This window comes from Patella vulgata, chromosome 3 (assembly GCF_932274485.2).
Source record: "Patella vulgata chromosome 3, xgPatVulg1.2, whole genome shotgun sequence".
NCBI classification, from domain to species: domain Eukaryota; kingdom Metazoa; phylum Mollusca; class Gastropoda; family Patellidae; genus Patella; species Patella vulgata.
In genome coordinates this window covers 66,831,628-66,854,644 of record NC_065881.2, presented here as the reverse complement: position 1 = coordinate 66,854,644, position 23,017 = coordinate 66,831,628, and the positions used below count along the sequence as shown (strand labels likewise).

Genomic DNA, 23,017 nt, shown 5'->3' with positions numbered 1-23,017 from the left:
GAACTGTTATCTGGACCCTTCGCAACCACCAACAAAATGCAAAATTAATATCATTTGTCTGAGTGGTCTATTTTGATATAGCAAAATATGTACATTAGATACACAATGTTCTATATCTATCATTACATTTTGATATAAAAAATCCGACAAAACTGATTAGAAAACTATGGGAAAGATGGCCTTGAGGTTAACTACCAATCCTGTGAATTAAGACACCTATCAAGGGGGCTCTCATTGGGATACACCTATCAAGGGGGATTCTCATTGGGTCTTTTTCTGTTAACCTGTCTCTTTATAACACACATTGTGATGTTGAATTTGGTCCATCTTTCAGCCAGTTCGAGTAGATATTCTTGACTGAGCATGCTTAAACATCCCATGTTTGAAACACAAATAATATTATTTTCAGTAGTTTGTCATCTGAACGGATGTTCCTCACAACCGTGGTGTTCTGTGAAATTGTTTTATAAATAGTGCTGCATGTACTGAACTTACAGCTTACTAGACTTAAGTAAGATATGGTTTGGTTGAATAACAACCCTAATAACTGTTAGCCAAGTCTGTAGGTTATTTTCTGTTGGCTAGGAGGATAGTTTACACTCACTGGCAAGAATATTGTGTCTTAAGATGCAAATAATCAATCCTCAGTATTTTCCACAATGATACAGCCAGTTATTTTGTAATAGGGAGTCATCGTGGTTCAATGAGTAAGTCTCTAAGTTTACTGACCAGGAGGTCCTGTGTTGAATCCTGATGTTGATCGATCAAGAGCCTCAGTATTTTTCATTGGGCTTTTCCCTATCAGCCTGGCACGGAACAGGGTCTAGTCTTTTTGTATGAAATGAAAAACCGCCCTCTTATGTACACATTGCCTTGCAACTAAAAGAACCCATGACAAACTTTCCCTCACAGAGTATTCCTGTCTTCATAAGCCCAGCTGGTGCAGACAAGTAGGACCTTAAACTCCATTTCATGTTGTATAAGTATAAAAAACATATATTCAAGAGGAAAGTTATAGAGGAAACTTTTTTGATTTCTTTCAGTTTGGAATCATGAGATTGGTTATCTTACACAAAATATTGATCAAGATGGCATGGTAAAATATGTTTGTCATGTGGAAAGTTGTGGAAAGGTGTATAGGACAGTGACAGGAATAAGAGAGCATGCTAAGTCTCATCATGGAATTCATCGTTACCGTTGTCCGATTTGCTCTAAAGGATGTACCAGTACTCGTCAGCTAGATGGTCATATGAACAGTCATTCCAATAGTCGGCCTTATAAGTGTGAAAAATGTGGAAAATCTTTTTCTTTTAAGTCTTCACTTAACCGACATAAACATGTCTGCTAAATACCTTCCAAAGATTTAGTGTTTAGTTTCGTGGTGCAAGTGTATATGCACCTTTCATGATAGACACAAGATCAGTCATCATATTGAAGTTGTATAATAACTATTTAAGAGACTTTTAAAGATTCAACTTTACAGACAGCTAATAAACATATTCCTTGTTAATTTTTACTCAAAATGAGGACTGAAAAGATATTTAGGTGTTTAACACAAAAAACATAGGTTAGATGCAATCCTTGCCTAAATATTTGTGAACAGGAATGACCCTTCTTTGAGACAAATACAAAGAAATAAAGATGGCAGCATGAAATACATGTAATGTGAACTTTGGATGAATATATCTTATGTTAGATTGGTTATTATTTCATGGATGTATATTGTCGGTTGGTTCGTTTTACAATTTTTTTAATATCCATAAAATTGTATCTTATGTCAAGAGTTCTCTATTTTTCTTCAAATTTGCTGGGAGAGTTAATTTGGTGGTAAGAGGAATAATCATCAAACTTTAGATTTTTTCAGTCACGGATCACATCTTCTTGTGACTTCAAATTGCAAATTTTGAGCACATTGTGCAGAGTTATCTTCCAATTTCAGAGTTATCACTCCAGTCTCATTTTGAATACTTCAAGATTGTAAATCTAGACCTAATACAGGACTATGTTTGGAATGGAATTTATTAAAAACTTTGTGAGATTACCATATATTATGTGATATTTTACATTTAACTTTTAAATTTTGTGAATGCTTTTCAGGGCAGAGTACTAGATGGATTGTTTTAAAACTTGTTGAGGTTGCTAACTATGTAGAGCTTATATAGAAAGTACACTACAGAAAATCAAAATTTTAAATTTTGAAAATGTTTTGCAGAGTTATCTTTCTGTTCACATTTTTACTTCCAAAGCTTGTAAATGCAATACAAGACAAATGACTTGATAGATTTTTTTTTTATCAATTTTAGGGCATAAGAAGGAACACAATCACCATTCAGAACACTTTAATTGTAACATTTGGAGTTATTGCCCTGTTTATGCTTTTATGATTTTTATATTTGGTCAATCAGCTAAATGAATTGATTTTAGAGGGGAGGAATGAGTATTTTGTACGAATTAGGCAATGTTAATCAAAATTTTATTTTCATATATCCTTAGTTGTCTTATTTGAAATAAGCAAAATCTTTAAACTTTGATACATGTATCATAAAGATTATGTATGATAGAGCCAAGATGATGTGGCTATTTGGTTGATATTGAGTTGATTTTGAAAATAAAAGAAGTTCAAAACACAAATCTGAGTGTAGTTTTTCTTTTTGTTTCAGTAAATAGAAGACATTGTGTAGATGATATAATGCAAAATATTCCAAGAGAACAATATGTTTGTGAAACCTGTGGTAAAACCATGACAACACCCAATGGGTATTTAGATCATAAAAAATGTCATGAAGGAATTTACAGATATTACTGTCCAATTTGTAATAAAGGGTGTAAAAATAAACATCAGTTGGATGGCCATTTAAACAGACATTCAAATAATAGACCACATAAGTGTGATAAATGCTCAAATAGCTATGGGTTTCGTTCAGCTTTACTCCGACATATGCATACATCTCATTAAATATTTTACTGTGTTTTGTGTATAAAAGGATTATTTTTGTGGAATCTAAAGGAATGACTGGTTTTCTTTTCTGTGTCAAGAAAGATGTATATAAAAAAGACTATTTTCTGCATTATATTTTGATGAGCTGCTCTTTTGTGACTAGATGTATAGCAAATAAAAAAATGTGATTTATATGTTTTATTGCTCTGATTATAAATTTTTGCATGGTCGATAAGTACACATTGTGCAGCAAGTTTTTCTTTCTTTTGTTTTTTGGCTTTGGAGACATAAACACCATATGTAATTGATGCCTTAGAGAAAGTACATTTACACAATGTAACAACAAAACTAAAGATATTTTTGTGGATATAATATTCATAACTGAAGTTGATGGGTCTGATTTCTTTATTTGCAATTTTACTCTGTGTAGGATTTTGCTCAAGTTAGCAATAAATCTTTCCTGGACAAGATTTTCCAGTGCTTGCATTTCTTTAGTAATAAGTTTTTTCCGCTATGAAACTACTAATCAATTTTTGGAGACTAAGATCTTTTGTTTTCTCTTGCAGTTTGTGCTAGAGCTACAAGAGTTCAAACCAAAACTGTGAGATCAGATTCTGAACCTACAAAGAATGAACTGGCAAGAAGGTTTTTGTGTATTTGTGAATTTTGTAACAAGACATTCAAAAGTGCTCTTGGATTTAAGCTTCATCAAGACTCGCATAAAGGCATTTATAAGTACAATTGCTCAATATGCAATAAAGGATATCAGAACATTGATAATTTACAGGGTCATATGAACACTCACAATGACCAAGACCAAACAAATATGTATTCGTGCAAAAAGTGTGGGATGAAATTTAAATATAGGGCAGTAGTTTTAAAACATGAACTTAATGTCTGTTGTGTTTCTAGATGAGTAGTGTACTTTATATTAAGTAGCTATTATTGTATCTGTATGAATTTCAGCTTTACCAGTCACAATGCTTAGTTTAATATTGATTTACTCAAATGTAACCTACAGGTATTAACATTAATATTTATTCATATTTTTAGATGATAAATAAAATTATTAAATAATAATAGTAGACTACATTAATCAAGTGCAGTGTTTAGACAAGAAAAGTTGTCAAGTCAAATTAAAGTTCATATGACTTCAGTGATTAAATCTTTTTCATTGTGTATTTATTATATTGTGTTCAATGTGTATTGAAGCCGATATAATCTCCCAAACTAAATATTAGTCTGTATATGGCATAATTGAATTACAAATGTGTCAGGAGGGCAGGGAAGGGACTTCGAAAACCTAAACTAAACCAAGTTAAGATGCAAAAAAGAAAAGGTAGGCACAATTCAGATACGTTTGGGGACACACCAGTTTCCAGATATATGTAACAGAAGAATGTTTAATAATGTTATTAAAGTGCCTCATTTCTTATTAGTCGAAAAATTGTGCATCACACCCCAGAATATTTGTACCCCAACTTTAAAATCTGATACATGGTATAATGCAGTATAGTTTACCACGTATGGACCTACAACAGGCCTGTACCCATCCAGCTTTACTGCTTTATTTGGATATTTCGGTTTATTTCATATTATTTTAACACAAGTTCTACTTAGGCTACATATCCAAATTACCAGGAATAAGCATAAGTTCTATACTGTAACAAAATAAAATAAGTTGACTGTAATCTTGTGATGATGTGGCTGATACAGGCTGAATTGAAATGTTTTTTCCAAAGGGTCGGATAAAGTGGAACTGACTGGAAGCTTGAAGCAAGCTGCTCTCTTGCGTCTGGTAATATAGGGTTAGAAAACTGACATATAAAATCCACTTAGCCTACAATAGACCACGATGTATTGGTGTCAATGATTGTAATATATGTAGTATTCTTATAGAGCTTGTGATGTACTGACCACAATGAACTTGTGATGAACTGTCTACGGTAGACTTGTAATGTAGGCTATTGTAAGTCTGGCTGCAATGGGCCTGTAATGAACTGTCCACAATGCGATTTATACTCAGCTAGCTCAAGAGTCTCTGCAATACAAATCTTGCTTTAAAAGGCGTATACAAATAAACGACAACAGGTCCTAAAAGCACATATTTATGAAATATATAAAGTGATTAAAATTTTAAATTTTTTAAAAAATTTGTAATTTCTTATTATTTCCTTTGAAATACATGATTCTTTGAAATATTGGGATATGTTTTTCTTTGTAAATTGCAAATGCCTCTAAACCACTGAGTACATGTGTACTGATTTTAAAATATTCATTATGTCTTAAATATTGGATATTAGGATTCCATATTTTCATAATAACAAAATCAATATTGATTGAAATGGACCAAAATTGAATTCTAATTTGTGTTTTTAATGTTATTGATAATATTGAGTTAGAGGTTACATTTGTCTAAATTTTAGGGGTTTAGATTTCACTAGGCCTACATTGTAGCAGTCCTGAAAATTGTTTTGCATTTGTTATTTGTGCTTGAGATTTATTTCATGATGTTTCATTTCAATTTCAGTCTCGGAAGACTATGATATCTTCATGTATAATGAATCGGGAGGGTATACCTGTAGACTTTGTGGCAAGACAATGACCAGTTCGTCTGGTATTATCAATCACAGAAATTATCACACAGGCAGATTTAGATATAGATGTCAAATTTGTAATAAAGGTTTCAACTTTAAACATCATTTTGAAGGCCATTTGAACTCTCACCAGAAAAATAAACCTCATGCCTGTGTTAAATGTGGCAAGGCGTTTGGCTTTAAAACAGCATTAATACGACATGAAAATAGTTGCAGACCCAAACCTAACACATAGGTAGGTTGGTTCCAATCCAAAATGTATCAAGTGTGAAAGAGTAGCCACAAATACCTGAAATGGGTGTGTTTAATAACATAAGTTGAAAGCTGTAGAAATATAGATCAAGGGTTCAATCCAGGTTTTAATTTTCAATTAACCTCCTTTTGGTTTAAAATAAGAAACTGTTTTCAAATAGTTTAGTTCTTACCAGGAGATTGTGGTTGATTTGTACATTTAACTAGGAGAAAACCCCTATGAAGGAGAGTAACAATATCTAAAAAAATAAGAGCTCTTCCGAGAAGACTGATACTCTATAGTGTTATATTACTAATAACTTCAGAAGGGTTGTGCTTACACATTTTGGACAGACAGTATGTGCTCCACCCACATAACGGTTTGACTTTCTTTCACTGGTCACTTTATGGCTGTATAAGAGCTATAACATGATAAAAAAAAATGTCAGCATTCCGAACCCTCTCAAGTATCAGAATATATGGTACATGTATGTATTTCATATCTATCAATGACTTGTTTCTTGGTATAATGCAGTTGTGTCCAACTCAAAATCAATACTACCTTTAGGTATCTCATATTAATAAAATATTTACAAATGTATATACATGCTGGAGAATTGGGTGACTAAGTGGTTAAAGGTCTGTCATTGATTCAGGAGTACTGGTTTCGATGCCAATGGATTTTCGGTTCGGTGGATGTTCATGTTGGTTTGGTATAATTTTAATTAGATTGTGATGGTTGATGAAATCCATTTACAGGTGTCATTAGAACTATATCGCAGAATATGAGACTCTGTCGGTGGTGGTTTAGATATCTGAAATCTAGGTTCAAACTGTAATTACATGGAAGTCGTGCAGGTTATGCTTACTCTATTTAGGGCACCTCATACAATTTCTCATTTGAACAGTTCATGTACCGGTAGTTAACAATCTTCAGCAGGAGTAGTTACACAGGCCTATACGACTGTGACCCTTTTGAACATCTGAAGAAATATAATGATATTAAATGGGGTTTAATGGCCTACTATTCTGCACCTACTGGGCTAATTGTGGCATACGAAAGAACCCTATTAAATTTCATAATCTTTCCATTCACATTTCGATTGGTTAAACTTGTGAATGCGATCAAGAAAGGGGTTTTCAATGGGCTTCATTTCAACTTAAGTGAGTTAGGGTCATATGCATAAACCCTATCGTAATTCAGAATATTTGTACACTATATTTTAGGGTTAATTCCGACCCCGCACACCAATTACTTTGAAATTCATGCAAACAATTTGATACCCATGTTGGAAGTTCGTCTTGACATCTTATTTAGTTGATTTCAACAAGATCTAACACATGTGTTCCTAAATTGTTCCAAATATATTCCCAGGGGGTAGATTTCGCCTAGCCAGGGAATATATTTTCTGATTTATGATTTGTACATGCATATTTTATGACTTGACAGTTTTTGGTTCTGGTATACTATTGGCTGTTCATTTAGTATATATATAAGTAAAATAACATTGTATGCTGATATGACAATTTGAACTTACAATAGTAATGTTCAAAACAGTATTGTAGAAGTGTACCGTAGCCCAAATTACCGAACAGATTAGGGTGGAGGTAATTTTACTTTTGAAAAGTTCCTAGAGGTAAATGGGAAGAAAAAGTTTAGGGAAACTGTTATCTAGCAGGAATGTTAGTTGTTCTGTGACAAAACTTATGTTTTTCAAAGACTTATTATCCAGTGAAGTACTAGTATGATATTAACCTTTTATATGTTTATGTTTCAGGAGAAGGATGTGGAAGTTTATCAGCCAGAAGAAACAGATCGTCGTTTACACCGGCACAAGTTAAAACTTTAGAACAATTCTTTCGCAAAGAACATTATCCAAAGCGAGAATTAAAAGAACATTTAGCAAAACTATTAAATTTATCAGAATTTAATGTTACCATATGGTTTCAGAATCGACGTCAGAAATGGAAAGTAGAACAACAACCAGCTAATTCTACTATGCCTGTGAATTATAATAGTAATATTCAACGTTTTTGATTTTGAAAAGTTTTTATTGGAATCTTACAATTCACAAAGATTTGTGTTTGGTTGGAATATTCTGATAAAACCACCACTGTACTTGAGGATTATCAGCAGTAATTCATTAATGGTGTTAAACAATGTTCACGATTTTTTTTTTAAATATCATTGTGTTTTTTTATTGTTTTATGCGAGTTAGTCAAATATTTGAGACCACATGCTATTTTTATGTGAGTGTGTGATACCAGTTATCATCCTAGCCCTTCCCGAGGTCTGCTAATCAAGGTATCATTATTGTATTGGATTGGAGTCATGGCAAAACATTGATTGGTTTCAGGCCACAAGTACTAAAAGAGATTGCAATAAACTGGTGATGGGGAGTCTCGATTATCATCTCAATCATCCTGCAGTACGATAGTTCTATGCTGACAACTACCAAGAGCAGCTAATTTTAGCGGATCGAGATGAAGTGGATAGTTCATTGACTTTCAAGCTAACAGTAAATGAACTGTCCTGATCTGGTCAATATGTGGATAACCCAAGTTGTTTTTTGTTTGATTTAATGTTGTTCTTTTTACATTATGGTTTATTAAAGCATAATATTTTTTCATATATATTACAATTACTGAATTCTCGAACCATTTGGATTTAATAGGACCAATTGTCATCACTGAATCAACTATTGAGCTGACACCTAACTGTCCAACACAAACATAGGTCATGAAGAGATCACTGGTACTTCACAACAAAATTAGCAGGGAACACTGTATTCGAATGGTCGTGGAACTGGACTCCAAGCTAGACTGTCAAAGAGGTTCTACCAGGGGGTGAGGGCTTTGTTACCTACATATTCAGATGTCTTCTTGTGCACACATTGGTGTACATAAAACAGGTCTTAACATTTGGAATTGAATCCATACTGGTGCACTTAATTGAGAAGAAAATTATATGTGGAAACGCTACCATCAAGACAAAATTCTTTTCCGAGCAATGCACATGTGGCCATTATAAAACAATTAGATACTTATTAGTATCAAAATGACGAGTATTGTATCTCCATTCAATTTTAACTTCGACTAGGAACTTTGAAGGAGAAAATCATAAAAGGTTCTTGTTGTGGACAGTTTTATTAGAAAAATGTTTATAATGTATTATATGTATCTCTATATAGATAGTTATTGTTGTATACTTTTGTATAATATAATTATGTGACTGTTTTATAATGTACTGTTTCAGTGTATGTCCGTTTATAGAAAATGATTTTTGCATTGGATCTGTCATTTCAGTCTTTATTGACTTCTGTTGTTTTATTATAAATATTTTAAGTCTTTACCTACAATTGTTAGAGAGGCAGGCATAAGGGAACAAACATCTGATGGCACTTGTGAACATTTAAAAAAACTGCAGTTCTGTAGCTCACAAAGCCTTCAGATTCCAATCTATATAAATTAACGTCATCACTTTGACCCCAAAATAGAATTTTGGACAGAATCATACTTAAAGCTCAGATTTCGCCTAATTATAGGGAGGTGGAAGTTAAGCTATTACACAATATATTTACCGGTGCTAGGCCAAGAAATATCAGAGCTTCTTTGTTGAATAGCTAAAAAAAGAACAAAAACAGGTATGCAAAAAGGAGCTTAGTCGACCGAGCAGCACTACAAATTGATCAAGAGGAGCAACCCATGAATAAATTATCAAAAATATTAAAATTTGATTGGCTTCTAGTTCTTCCTGGAGTAACATTTATTATACAACCTTTGAATCGGATTGTGAACATAAACACTGTACACATTTCAGGTCAATCGGATCATGTAGCACCATGGGTCATTTGTTAGATGTGGAGAGCAGCAGACGGGAAACCGGTGGTCACATCCCGCGTATAACCCATGCATTGTTTCTTACTACATATTTTGGAACAGCCCTTGATCGTCTAGGTGTTGGTTGGCTCTCTGGCCTGACTACTGTTGCATCTTTCTACGATACCGAATCAAATAAGTAACAGGAACAAAGATATTTTTTTTTGGCTATACGTTTTTATGTCAACAGTTACACAATAGTCTGTATTACAATATTTAAAATTAACATCTCCTTCTCTTAACCCCACTCCTTCCTGTAAAAGTCTAACCAGCGTGGCTAGACATCGTGAAATGTTCGTCTAAAGAAACCAATGCATGTCTGTCTATTCTAGCCCCCACTCCCTCATATTTATAGGTGCCTAATTTGTCTGTGGGGTAGGCTAATTCGAAATTTTCCACTCACGTGTATTTCAAACAATAACAATTTATCCTTGAAGAATGCAAAAATGCAAATGACCAACATGTTACTAAACTATAGCTGCGTTAACATATCTAAATAACCATTATACTTTCTATATTTTTGGTTATGAACTTAGAATCATTAATTTGTAAAGATAACGATATTGTTTCAACCACCATATTTCTCTATTTCTAATCTTTAGCCCCCCATGTCCTGTTATTGGTACAATATTTCATAAACAATTTAATTTGCGTTTCAAAATAAAATTATACCATAGCTAATATTTTGACAATGGAGAATAATTAATCAAGACCATAATATTATTCTACATATGAGTTCTTTAGCACAAATCCCCGCCATCCATATTACTATAATGATAACTTTAGCTTCTAGAATGTCCACAAGATATTTTAAATTAATCAAGGGCAAAAACTCTGACAGTAATTGTTGGAAATTGTTAAATCTATAAACACTGTTTATGAGTTTACTGCCAATCAAATTGTAACTTTAGCCTCTAAATTGTGTCTACAATTCGACATTTCATCTTGTTTTGACCTTTTCAAATTCATTTGAAGATTAGTTGTCATCATCTTTTATTGCTGACTCACTAAAAGCTGTTCATATGACTTCCTGTTAGTAAAGTTCTGTTTTTGTGGAGTAAAGCATTGGGCCGTTACTCTCTCACACATTTTAAGACTTATAAAAATAAATCAGGTAACTGGCTATACAAATTAGTAAGCATATTTTTATATCAGAAAATCAATAATATTTAAAATGTAATTAATACTACCTCTGTCATAAAATCACACACTTATACATTAATTACAATATCTAGTTAAAGAATAATATATTAAAATCGACCAAAAACTCACAAATCAAGTTAAAACAAGAAACATTTCCACGAAGCAAAATCCGCCAAAAGGTAGCTATGTTGAAATGAAAAACATTTCAACCAGGCAAACTTTCCTGTTTTTTAAAAGTTGCACATAACCTTTGTTTAAAAACCGGACCTACTTAACCGTTTCACCTCAACATTTGCAAAGTTCTGTTATTGATGAGGTCAATTGGAAAAACAATTTAAATGGGAGAGAGCACGGAAAATCACCTTTGATGTATTGTTTAAATCCTGACCTATTCCATGTAACGGTAAACAAAGATATTTGACCTGATTTCAATGATTTGCACTGCAAAATTAATAATATAATATTTACTACATTGGTCTCTATATTTGACTTCAATACCGACTGTTGTAAATAATTTACCTGAAAACATCTTGAAACTATAGAGTTTTTTTTTTTTAAACTAGTGTAAGAATAGTATTAATTTGTTCAAATTTAAGTCCCTACCTCGCACGCATCAGTGGTTCAGAAGAGATGTAAGCCCTTTGTGTCTGTGTACAAGGCAAAAAGTCAGTTTTTTAATTTTCCACATAAACTTGGCATTGGTGAACAGAATGTCTGTCATCACAATATTGGCTTAATCTACAGAGTAAACTTTTTAATGTAAAATAAAATATGTGAGTGCCCACACCTTAATATAATCTAACAATCAATATAAATTTGAAATTGATTTGATGAGAAAATCAGTCTATATGGTACCGAAAAGGAATTTTAGACAGATTGATAGAATGGAGTCTATATGGTACCGAAAAGAAATATTAGACAGATCGATAGACTGGAGTGATTACTATATAAAAGCAAACAATATAGGTGAAGAAGAAAATATCGGTGTGTAAAATTAAAATTAAATTTGTAAAAAACAATTATAAATAGCAAAAAATCTTCTTCCCTTCTTTTTTTTTGTTTCCATAGCAATTGTATTATCTTGGTTTTTCTGGTGTTACACCGTGTGCCATTAGTTCTTTTTTAACACGATTCAAATAACCAAGATCAGGGTAGCCATAACTACAAAACAATTTATAAATAATTTTAATGATGATCAAACAATAAGATACAAAGACAGAGAGTCCACAGCCAAAGATGGGGACACAAAATTTACTCAACAATTTTACAGTATATGGAATTAGACCCATTAAATACATTCTTTGCTACTGGATCCGGTCACCTGGAGGGTTGTGAGTACTAAACTAATTAATAACAAATAGTTAAAGATGCATTATGTAAGATCTAGATAAAGAGCTGAAAGTTCTCACTGTAAAAGAATAAGCCCACATTTTTCAAGAGATGGATAGAGAACAAGCTAGAAATAAACACAATTTTTTGTACAATCAGGGCAATAATCCAGGAAAGTTACGGCCTGAAATGTGCAAATATCAAAAGGGACTGAGATCGTTGGGATATAAAGATATGTTTTAAGTTTCAGCAAAATTGGATAAAAATTGTGACCTCTAGAGGGTCGACAACCTTCATACTACACACTTCTACACAATTTGCGTACAAAGAGGGTCCATATTGTCGGGCAGTTTTATTTCGATTTTCCCTTCATTATGGTGGAATGGTGATGTATTTCAACGTTTTTTAAAATTGTGACCTCTAGAGAATCTGCAAGCTAAAAATGCGATTTTTCAAACAATCCAGGAAGTTAAGTTTGGGTATCCTTGATTATCAAAAGGAACCAAGACCTTGGTGTGTAATGGTGATAGATTCACACTTTTTATTCTAAATCAGATAAAAATTGTGACCTCTACAGGAACCACAAGCTAAAAACGTGATTTTTTGTTCAATCCAATATGCGCGAACATCGAAAGGAACCAATATCTTTGGGTTATAAATATGTATTTCAAGTTTCATCGAAATCGGATCAAAATTGTCACCTCTAGAGGGTCCACAACCTTGATTTACAGATGTTTACACTATTTGCATACGATGGGCAGTCATTTTATCCGACAGTTTTGGCCCGATTTTCACGAAATTCGAACTCAACAAACATTACGGTATAACGTTTTTTTTAAATCAGATAATAATTGTGACTTCTAGAGGTACAACAAGCTAAAAACGTTATTTTTCATACAATCGGAGGCCATAATTCAGGAAGTTTTGATCCGATATGCGCGAATATTGAATGGCACCAAGATCGTTGGGTTATAAACTTGCATACCAAGTTTCATCAAAATCGGATCAAAATTGTGGCCTCTAGAGGGTCCACAACTTTGATATACCAGATGTTTACACTATTTGCATACGAGGGGCGCCTATGAAATTCAAACTCAGACAAAATTATGGTGTAGGGTGATATATTTGAATGTTTTTTTTAAATTGGATAATAATTGTAACCTCTAGAGGGACCACAAGCTAACCAGCGGCTGCCAGGCAGGATACGCCCACATTTTCGAGAGATGGATAGAAAACAAGCTAAAACAAAAGTGATTTTTCCTACAATCAAGGGCCATAATTCAGGAAATTACAATTCGATATGCGCGAATATCGAAAGGAACCGAGATCTTTGGGTAATAAACTTACATTTCAAGTTTCAACAAAATCAGATAAAAATTGTGACCTCTATAGGGTCCACAACCTTGATATACCATATTTTTACACTATTTGAGAACGAAGGGCGGCCATTTTGTCTGTCAGATTTGGGCTGATTTTCACGAAATTCGAACTCAGTCGTCCTTAGGGTGTAACGGTGATATAATAATACGTTTTTTTAAATCGGATAAAAATTATGACCTCTATTGGATCCACAAGCTAAAAACGTGATTTTTCGTACAATCAGGGACCATAATTCAGGAAGTTACGTTCCGATATGCACGAATATCGAAAGGAAACGAGCTTATTTGGGTTATAAGCATACATTTCAAGTTTAAACCAAATCGGATAAAAATTGTGATCCCTACTGTGTTCACAAGCCAAAAACATGATTTTTCGTACAATCAGGGGCCATAATCCATGAAGTTACAGTCCGATACATGCCAATATCGAAAGGAACCGAGATCTTAGGGTGATAAACCTATATTTCAAGTTTCATTGAAATCGGATAAAAATTGTGACCTGTAGACTGGACGGACGGACGGGGCGACGACAATATACCTCCACATGAAAATGTGGGCGTATAAAAACTGATTTTTCTTACAATTCGAGGCCATAATTCAGGAAGCTACGATTCGATATGTACGAAAATGGAAAGGAACCAAAATATTTGGGTTATAAACATGTTTTAGAAGTTTCATCAAAATCAGATGAAAATTGTGACCTCCATAGGATCCAAAACCCTGATACACAATATTTTGACACTATTTGCGAACAAGGGGCGTCCATTTTGACCGTCCGTTTTGGTCTGATTTTACAAAATTTGAACTCAACCATCTTTAGGGTGTAACTGTGATATATTCAAAAGTTTTTTTAAATCAGATAAAGATTGTGACCTCTATAGGGTCCACAAGCTAAAAACGCGATTTTTCGTACACAGGGGCCATAATTCAGGACGTTATGGTTCGATATCCGTGAATATTGACAGGAACAGAGATCTGTGGATTATAAACAAACATTTCAAGTTTAAACCAAATCGGATAAAAACTGTGACCTCTACAGTGTTCACAAAAACGTGATATTTCGTACAATCAGGGGCCATGATCCATGAAGTTACAGTCCAATACATGCCAATACCGAAAGGAACCGAGATCTAAGGGTGATAAACCTATATTTCACAAACAATTGTGGACGGTCGGACGGATGGACAGAGGCGACGACAATATACGTCCACATAAAATTGTGGGAGTATAAAATGGAATATAAAGAAAATTTCAAGGGAGCCACGGTGGTTCGTGGTTCAGTGAGCAAGATGCTGGCTCGCTAGCCTGAAGGTCGCAGGTTCGATCCCGGTGTTGGTCAAGAAAGGTCATTAGGATTATATGGCATGGTTTCCGCGTGTCAGTGGCGCAGCGCCCGACAAGGATAGGTGTCTAGTCGTTCGGATATTACGAAAAACCAAGCTACTCATTGGGAGTCTAGAGACTGAACACCAATCCCTTACCAACTAGCTAGTCTCCTGGCACTGACCGTGAAACTAACAAGCGGTTGTCATTTAAGATATGCCCACATCTTGCAAGAGATGGGCAGGAACTGGTAAAATCGTCACCTCATTCAAATCCTTCATATCAATTTTGAAAAAAAAAATGTGTTAAAAACTGTAGCCTCTATCAAGTTCAGAAGGTTTCCGGCAAATTAGGGCAACTCTGGAATAGAAGGTTGTGAAACGCTGATTATCGATAGGGTTAGTGCATCTAGTGAACCCAAAGCTTCGCACCAATTTTGAAAGTGATCTGTTAAAAACTGCAGCATCTACCGTATTCACTATTTTTGTGGATATAAAGGGCATAACTCTGGAACAATAGGTCGCATAATGCTGATTATCGACAGGTTTGTCATGACACCAAAGCTTCAAACTTAATTTGAAAAGAATCTGTTATAAACCATAGCCTCTATCACATTCACAAGAATTTTGAGAAAGAGGTCAGATGCACACCAAAATAACTCACTAAAAAATTAATTTAATTAGAAGCGTTTGCCATGCAAGATACGCCCACTTTTTGCCAGATACGAACAGGGGCTATAATCCAGGAAGTTACGGTCTGATAAATGTGCGAAATTCAAACTCAACCATCACGAAGGTGTAACAGTGATATATTCGAACAGTTTTTAAAATAGGAGAAAATTTGTGACCTCATGAGGGTTTAAAAGCTAACAAGCGGATTTTCGTACAGTCATGGGCCATAATCCAGGAATTTACAATCTGATATGCACAAATATCGAAAGGAACTGAATCTTTGAGTTATAAACATATTTCAAGTTCCATCAAAACAGGATAAAAATTGTGACCTCTAGCTCAAATCGTGATTTTTCTTACAATCAGGGGTCATAATGCATGAAGTTACGGTCCAATACATGCCAATTTTGAAAGGAACCTTTGGATACACCTAAATTTCAAGTTTTGTCAAGATCGAATAAAAATTGTGTCTACAAACAAATTGTTAACTGAGGTCCAGACGGACAGGGGCGAAGTCAATATATGTCCACATGAAAATGTGGGCATATAAAAACAATATCTCAAACTTTCCAATGGTCATAACAGAAAATAAAACTGAACCTGTCTGGTCCACCATGTACTCTTGTTTTATGGTGAATATCATTCCAGGTTACAACATCATTTTGTCCAGTTGTAACAGATTTACCCACAGTAAAAATCAATCTTCTATCCCAGGCTGTTTTCAATAAAGACAAGACTTCTTGACCATCTCTATTATCAGGTAAATAAGCTGTTCTTGTTGTACCTTTAAATGGTTTACCAGGGTTTGGGTGTTTCTCCTGTAACAAACAGTGAGAAGATATATAATGTGACTGAATATTACCATGTGATCGAATATTACTTTGTGATGTAGGCCAACATTTAGTATACGAAAAAAAAAGATTACAACAAAGCAAAGATTTCCAACAATAAATATGGATGGAATAGATCAGGATTTATAATCATATGTTGTGATACCGACTGTGTTATAATATTTGAACAACCTGGAGACCTATTTTTAATTTTAATGAGGACGCTTCTGTTCAAACTGAAATGAAATGAAATGAAATGAAATAGGGTTTAACGTCCTACTGTTTTGCTCCGAACTAAGCTAATGAAGACAGGCATACGCCATACAGTGTGCTATGAGGGAAATTTTGCCCGGACAGCGGCACTACGGCCTACTCTTATATCGAATTCCAACTGTCAAGGGATCTTTTACATGCACAAAAATGTGTACACGGGACCTCGGTTTTTCGTCTCATCCGAATGACTAGACAGCTGTCTTTGTCAGGCCCTCCGTCCTGCATCACTGACAAGGGGGAACCATGCCGGAAAATCTGGGTGCACTTTCTTGGCCAATGCTAGGGTGACCCATGTACTCACAGAAATACAGTCCACCGCTGATAGTTCGAGACTACCACTGAAGCGTGCACATTCGCCGTGCCGAGACCAACTTTCTGACAGTATGATACTATAAATAGCCATGGCACGTGCAATTCTCTACAAATCTACCAACTATTACAGCCGTAAAAAATTTATTGTTGACGATTTTGAATAGCAGTAAAATTAAGCTTCTTGGTTATTACAGCAGATTTAGAAATTACGTTAGTTTCATTTTTTAAATCGCTTTATCATTAACTGTACCGTTAAGAGTGGCATCTTTTGGTTTAGTACAAATAATATCTCTGAATCACTCGGGTTAGACAGGAACATGATACTAGCAGTAGTTTTATTTTACTTTTACAAGCTTCTTAAAACGATTGTTGAGCAACCTAACGTGCTTATTTCTAAATTCAATTTCTTGTTCTAGCTTTCTGTTATGTTTCGTAAAAAAAGTAGTCTTGATTATCCCGACCTGTCAATCAGACGTAGAATGGTCGATAGGCTGGTTAAGCGAGACTAATTTCAAAACAAGGGCACGTAACCTATCTTTTACTCAAAAGTGTCTGGATGTTATGGACGACTCTTGGAACCAGTTTTCAGTCTATTATTTATACACGATTAATGGTCATAGCTTATTAAGTACAACATGATCGTTTTTTAGTGACTATAATTGTGTGAAACTGATTTGAGGCTTGGCATATATATAAATATTGTGGCGTAATTGTCGAGATATATGGAGATATTTATTTATGGTGGGTCACCCTACCAATGCATGGATCAAACACCAACCTCCTGTTCACACTGACAAATAAGCAAATTTCACTTAATCTTTAAAGTTTGGATGCCAGGCAACAAAACATATACCCACAGCAGCTAAGTTGTCAGGGCAGTCAACAAGAGTTGTCGCATATTTTTTCTTTTGTCGGTAATGAAACATTTATAATACATTAAAATCTGATTAAGAGTAACAACTCATTCAATAATTATCAGAAAATCATTAAAATTTGTTTGGCATCTAGTTCTGCCTCATGCTTATGTTAAGTATACAAAACATTTAATATCATGGATTTAATATATTTGTTTGTCTCAAGACCTTAAACTCTGTGTATCAATCTAAAGTCAATCGAACAATCACTTTGTCCTGTAGAGCATCCACAAGATTTTTCAAACTAATAGGTGTCTTTGACTCATGACGGTAAGCACTGTGTATGAATTTAAAATCAATCGGATGATAACTTTGGTCTCGAGAGTATCCACAGGATTTATCAAAGTGATCAAGGGCCATAACTCGGGCAGTAATTATCGGAAATTTAGCCTCTAGAGCGCCCACAAGCAGGCGGATGGGGCCAACGACCACATTTCAATGTGGGCGTATAAAATGGGTCATAATCATTAATTTCCAGTCCTTTGTTGCCTCACAGTATTTTGGTTTAGTTTCAATTCACTGCTTACTGACCAATCATAGTACTGAATCAACCATTATACATGTGTTCAATAATCTGCTGAGCTTAAACAACCATAGCAAACCTTTTTTTTTGACTTGTCCGCTACATTCTACACTGTGGATCACTATAGTCTCCTTAGAAGCCTTTGTTAGTGCTTCTATATTTCTGACTGCAGTATTGAGTTTGCACCATGGGTTAAAGATATTGGTGTTATGATGGAAAAACACATTGAACATTTATTTTCGTCATGTTTTAACTTCCAACCTTGTGTATTGGAAATATCTGTCTTCAGTAACTTTCAAAGACAAATAGGGAATGACTTACCAGCTGTGATAAAGTGTTCAGACAGGATTGTTTAATTTAAATCTAGATTTAAGACACAAATGTTTAAAGTGTATTATTTATACACTCACAGTTGATCCGAGTACCTGTCAATATTATCTTTTTTTCGTTAGAATACAGAAACAGATGGACAATCTCCTTTAACAGATATAAGTCTGGAAAAGGAAGAAAATTTAGATGTCCCCACTTTTACAGACATCTAAATATACTGACATGCAATGAAAATGCACAACAGATTGGACTCAAAGTGCTAGCATGACATAATGAAGCTGAAATGTGATTTTTGGAATGATTGTAGGATAGAAATTTATTGATGCAAGAAACTCAACAACAACTAGTGCTAGCATGACATAATGAAGCTGAAATGTGATTTTTGGAATGATTGTAGGATAGAAATTTATTGATGAAAGAAACTCAACAACAACTCACAGAGGTCATAGCAACTCTACTTTACACTGAAATGTAGGCCCAAGGTTTAAAAATCAAAAGCCAGTAATGTGTGTACTTCCACCTCTAGCAGCCTCTTATGGCTGCTTGTGGGATCCTTCTAGTTGCAATGCTGTTTGCAGTGGCTCTGATATTCATGCACCCTTAAATTAACATTATGGTGAGAGTTGCACTTTTAGCAATCAAATTCAATAGCTAAATAAGTTAACTATCAAGGAATAACAATATTGTAGTTAGCAAGGTATTAACAAACCATCAAAAAGTTCAGAAACTTTAAAAGTCAAAGTTAATTTTGCTGATTGATATCTTACCGACTGGATGCCATCTCTGAATATGTATTTGATTTCTATAGTACAATATTTCTCATATCCAGGAAGATGACTATATATATTTTTTGTAACTTCCATGTGTCCATCTGGTTGGGTACCTGTCTGTATACCACCATAAACATTTTTTCTACAAATAGGACAGAATATGCTACACTTCATTGCTTGATCAATACAGGGTCCACAGAAAGAATGACCACATGGTAAATTCTTCCTTTCTGATATAACTTCCATACAAATACTACATTCATCATTTCCGGCTTTATCATCTTCTTGATGAACCAGATCTTGGTGCTGTTTATGGATCTTTGTCATAATCTCCTCTGATTTAACAACCAAATGTATTTCCTTCAAGGTGGACGATATTTTCAATTTAATATTTTCTTGTAGTTGTTTCAACAAAACATCAAGCAGCATAGAAGCATCTAGATTTCCATTACCTATTTATAATATATAATTTTTATTCATGGGAATTAATACAAATAAACCATATATTCAGATGAATGGTGGAACATCATGAATTACGGTAGGCCCTACTTATAGCTACCCAGAATGTACCGTAGTCAGATCAGAATAGGAATTATTGCTATGTTCTTATTTTTTGAGAAATTTGGTGAATGTTTTACTTGTACTTACTATCATATATCAAAATAATTTAATAATTATCGTAATGGTAAAATAATTTACTATAGGGGTTATTTTTCAATCACTATAATAACCAAAATATTGATAACAATTAATGTCAGTACCGTGAAATACAAACAAATGCATTAAAACATCTGACCTGTGGTAACCGAATGAACTGATGTCTTTCTGGTCTCTTCAATAAGATTAGAGATTAAACTCTCTATTTCTTCTTTTTTTGGTTTAATTGAAGAAACAAGATGGAAGATATATTTAAATGGTAATGAACCAGCTGATGTAGTAATAACAGATCCAGCTTTAAACATATTTTTGTTCTTAGTTTTTATCTCTGTTCTTTCATCTTCATAATTTTGACCAGCTTCTTCAATGATAACTTTAGTATTGGCATTAAAGTTGCTGAGTTGTGTATCTTCCCAAGTCGTAATAGCTTCTGTCTTAGTAGATGTGATTGCATCAGCTTGATAAATATGTATACTAAAATCAGGGTTTAAATAACATATCATATATGTTTTAGATTCCTGTTCTTTTATTACCATTTTCACTTGTGATTCTTGTGATTGGGTAACATCTGACCTGCCTGGATTACTCTGAGATGATGTTGCTGAATCTATGTCCCCATATCTTGTTCCACCTGATATATCGTCAATCAGTCGTCCAAGAGTTTGTTTTTGTAAATCATCCAATGGATTTTTCAAAAACATTTCGAAACCACCTTGAATAGATGAAACCATATCCTTTTGAATATCGACAAAGTAGATTTCTCTAAGATTGGTGACATTGTGCAGGTTATCAAAACTATGGACAGCTCTTACATACATTTCAATACAGATTGGTTTTGGTACTCCAAATATGGCTGAAGAAAATAACAAAGATAGTTAAACTGCATTCAAAGATCAGAGAAAGAAATCTTATTGGGACTTTACAAAATTTTATAAAAAAGTTAAAGTTACCCCCATCTTTCATGATTTTTGTCCACACGTTTCCTAAATTCAATATTGTAGATCTATTATTGCATTCAGAGGACTACTTGATTATTTCATGTAATAATACCTGATGATATGGAAGGAATAGCTATTGACTTATAACCATCTTTATCCGCTTCTACCAGACATCTTATGATAGTTTTACATAAATCATCTTGACACGTCTTTCTGTCATTAGGGTAGTCAATCCATCTTGGTCCCACAGCATGATAAACTTTTTTACATCTCATATCACCTCCAGTTGTTTTACAAATACCAGTAACAGGAATTTGTCCAAATTGTTTGATATAGTCTTGACATTCTTGGTTTAGTTTGTATCCACCAGCTTTAGATATAAAAGAAGCTACACCTCCACCATGAGCCATCATACCATTAGCAGCATTAACAATAACATCTACATTCAGTTTAGTAATATCTGACTTCTTAACAATGACCTTTATATTTTTACTAGGTGTATTGTAAGTCTGTTCTTGAAGTTCTGTCTGTTGTGGAAGACTACTAAAACTATCATCTCTTGTTCTTTGTTGTTTTTTATTAGTTATCGTGACTAAGCCTACAGCTATTTTAAATTTGTAGACGATTTCTTCAACTTCATTAAAATCTACTCCCAGAACATGTACAGTACTTGTATCATCATCAACACCAACATATACAGATTCTTTATAATCATGATTCCAACTAAACTCACAAGCTTCATCCATCTTATCTTCTGGTATTTTTACTTCTTCATGACGGATATCTTCTATTAAATCTTTTATCTTAAGAATAGTTCTATCAGTAGTGGGTTCAGGAAGATAGAAATCAAAATTACCATCAGGTTGTTCTGAATGAGACATTTTCTGAACTATTTCTTTACCAATGATTTGTTGTATAGCTTTAAACACAGATTTCTTTATGTTGTATTTTTTGTATTGTCTAGAGCTAGTTGCTTCTTTTGGTCTTGCTCCTCCAGGGTACTTTTCTGATGATGTTGGTTTAGGTTTAGTTTGCAACCTTTCCTTTAATATGGTTTCAGCTAAGCGAATCTGTATTTCACAACCTTCTATATAAATCTTATTCTGATCAATGATGTCTACAAAAACGCCAGAAGCTTTTTCTAATTCCATTTTTAATTCTTTGACTGTCATAATTTTATTTGGTGGGATGCTCACATGACATGAAAAATCATTCATTATCTGAATAAAAAAGGTAAAAATAAGTGAAATATGAACAGAAAAGCATCTTTCTTGTCCAATCCACCAAAAAATTTAATTTATCCTATCAGTTTCTAAATAATAAGCTTGAAATTCAATGTTCAACTTCTTTAAAGACAGCAATGCCATGTTTACAAATACATTTCAGTAATAGAATTTTCTTTTTTTTTTTAACTTTAACATGACCAACAACATATTTAAATCAAAACAAAATAAAGATCTAATTTCAAAAACTTGTACAATAGGGTTGTGATTTCGGAAACGATAAATATTGATACAATTAAAGCAATCAATAATCTTGTCAATCAATGTATATTTAGAAACAGTGGGTGAAATTTGTTTAATCTCCTGTTGGTTGGGTTGCACTATGTCGATAATTTTTCTTTGAGAAAATGACTACATTATCCTGTTTTTGTCGCCAAACAGCTTTATTTACACACATTTGTTTTGGATAAAAAGGCCAAACTGTGTGAAAATGAACATAGAGTTGATCAGCCTCATTTGAAAACATCCAAAATCGCCAGCCAAATAATATGCATAACAAGTTGGTATGAAATCCTTTCAGACAGACAGGGAGAGAAATGGGGTTTAACATCCACTCGACACAAACTAGGTCATTTAGGGTCTAACATATTGTTCAACTTTACTTAAATAATTCTGTTCTGTTGGAAGAAAATCAGAAAAAACCCACAAGGTTGGACAAGCAAGATTTCTTGTAACACCACTTGACTTGATGACAGCC

General features: G+C 33.8%; 2 protein-coding genes across 13 annotated transcripts in view; one reads left to right on the top strand and one right to left on the bottom strand.

Annotated features, from left to right (window-relative positions):
- Positions 1-9,116, top strand: part of LOC126816068 (zinc finger protein 768) — a 29,704-nt gene extending 20,588 nt beyond the window's left edge. For 3 of the 11 annotated variants that reach the window (XM_050542249.2, XM_050542248.2, XM_050542250.2), the window contains exon 4: positions 3,505-4,058. In XM_050542249.2, the coding sequence (XP_050398206.1) occupies positions 3,505-3,854 (350 nt within the window). In that variant the 3' untranslated portion in view covers positions 3,855-4,058. Of the gene's footprint in view, positions 1-1,043; positions 2,626-2,660; positions 3,123-3,504; positions 4,059-5,468; positions 5,771-7,544 lie in introns of those variants that run through there. The other 8 variants (XR_008787503.1, XR_007678224.2, XR_007678223.2 and 5 more) reach the window with 8 other exon arrangements.
- Positions 9,117-9,784: 668 nt separating this feature from the next.
- LOC126816067 (uncharacterized) overlaps positions 9,785-23,017 on the bottom strand; it is a 59,638-nt gene continuing 46,405 nt past the window's right edge. The window contains exons 12-16 of one of the 2 annotated variants that reach the window (XM_056099584.1): positions 21,150-22,257; positions 20,239-20,952; positions 19,440-19,894; positions 16,091-16,308; positions 9,785-11,949 (exon numbers count right to left, since the gene is read on the bottom strand). In XM_056099584.1, coding sequence (XP_055955559.1) covers positions 11,865-11,949; positions 16,091-16,308; positions 19,440-19,894; positions 20,239-20,952; positions 21,150-22,257 — 2,580 coding nt within the window. In that variant the 3' untranslated portion in view covers positions 9,785-11,864. The remainder of the gene's footprint in view (positions 11,950-16,090; positions 16,309-19,439; positions 19,895-20,238; positions 20,953-21,149; positions 22,258-23,017) is intronic. The other variant, XM_050542247.2, reaches the window with a different exon arrangement.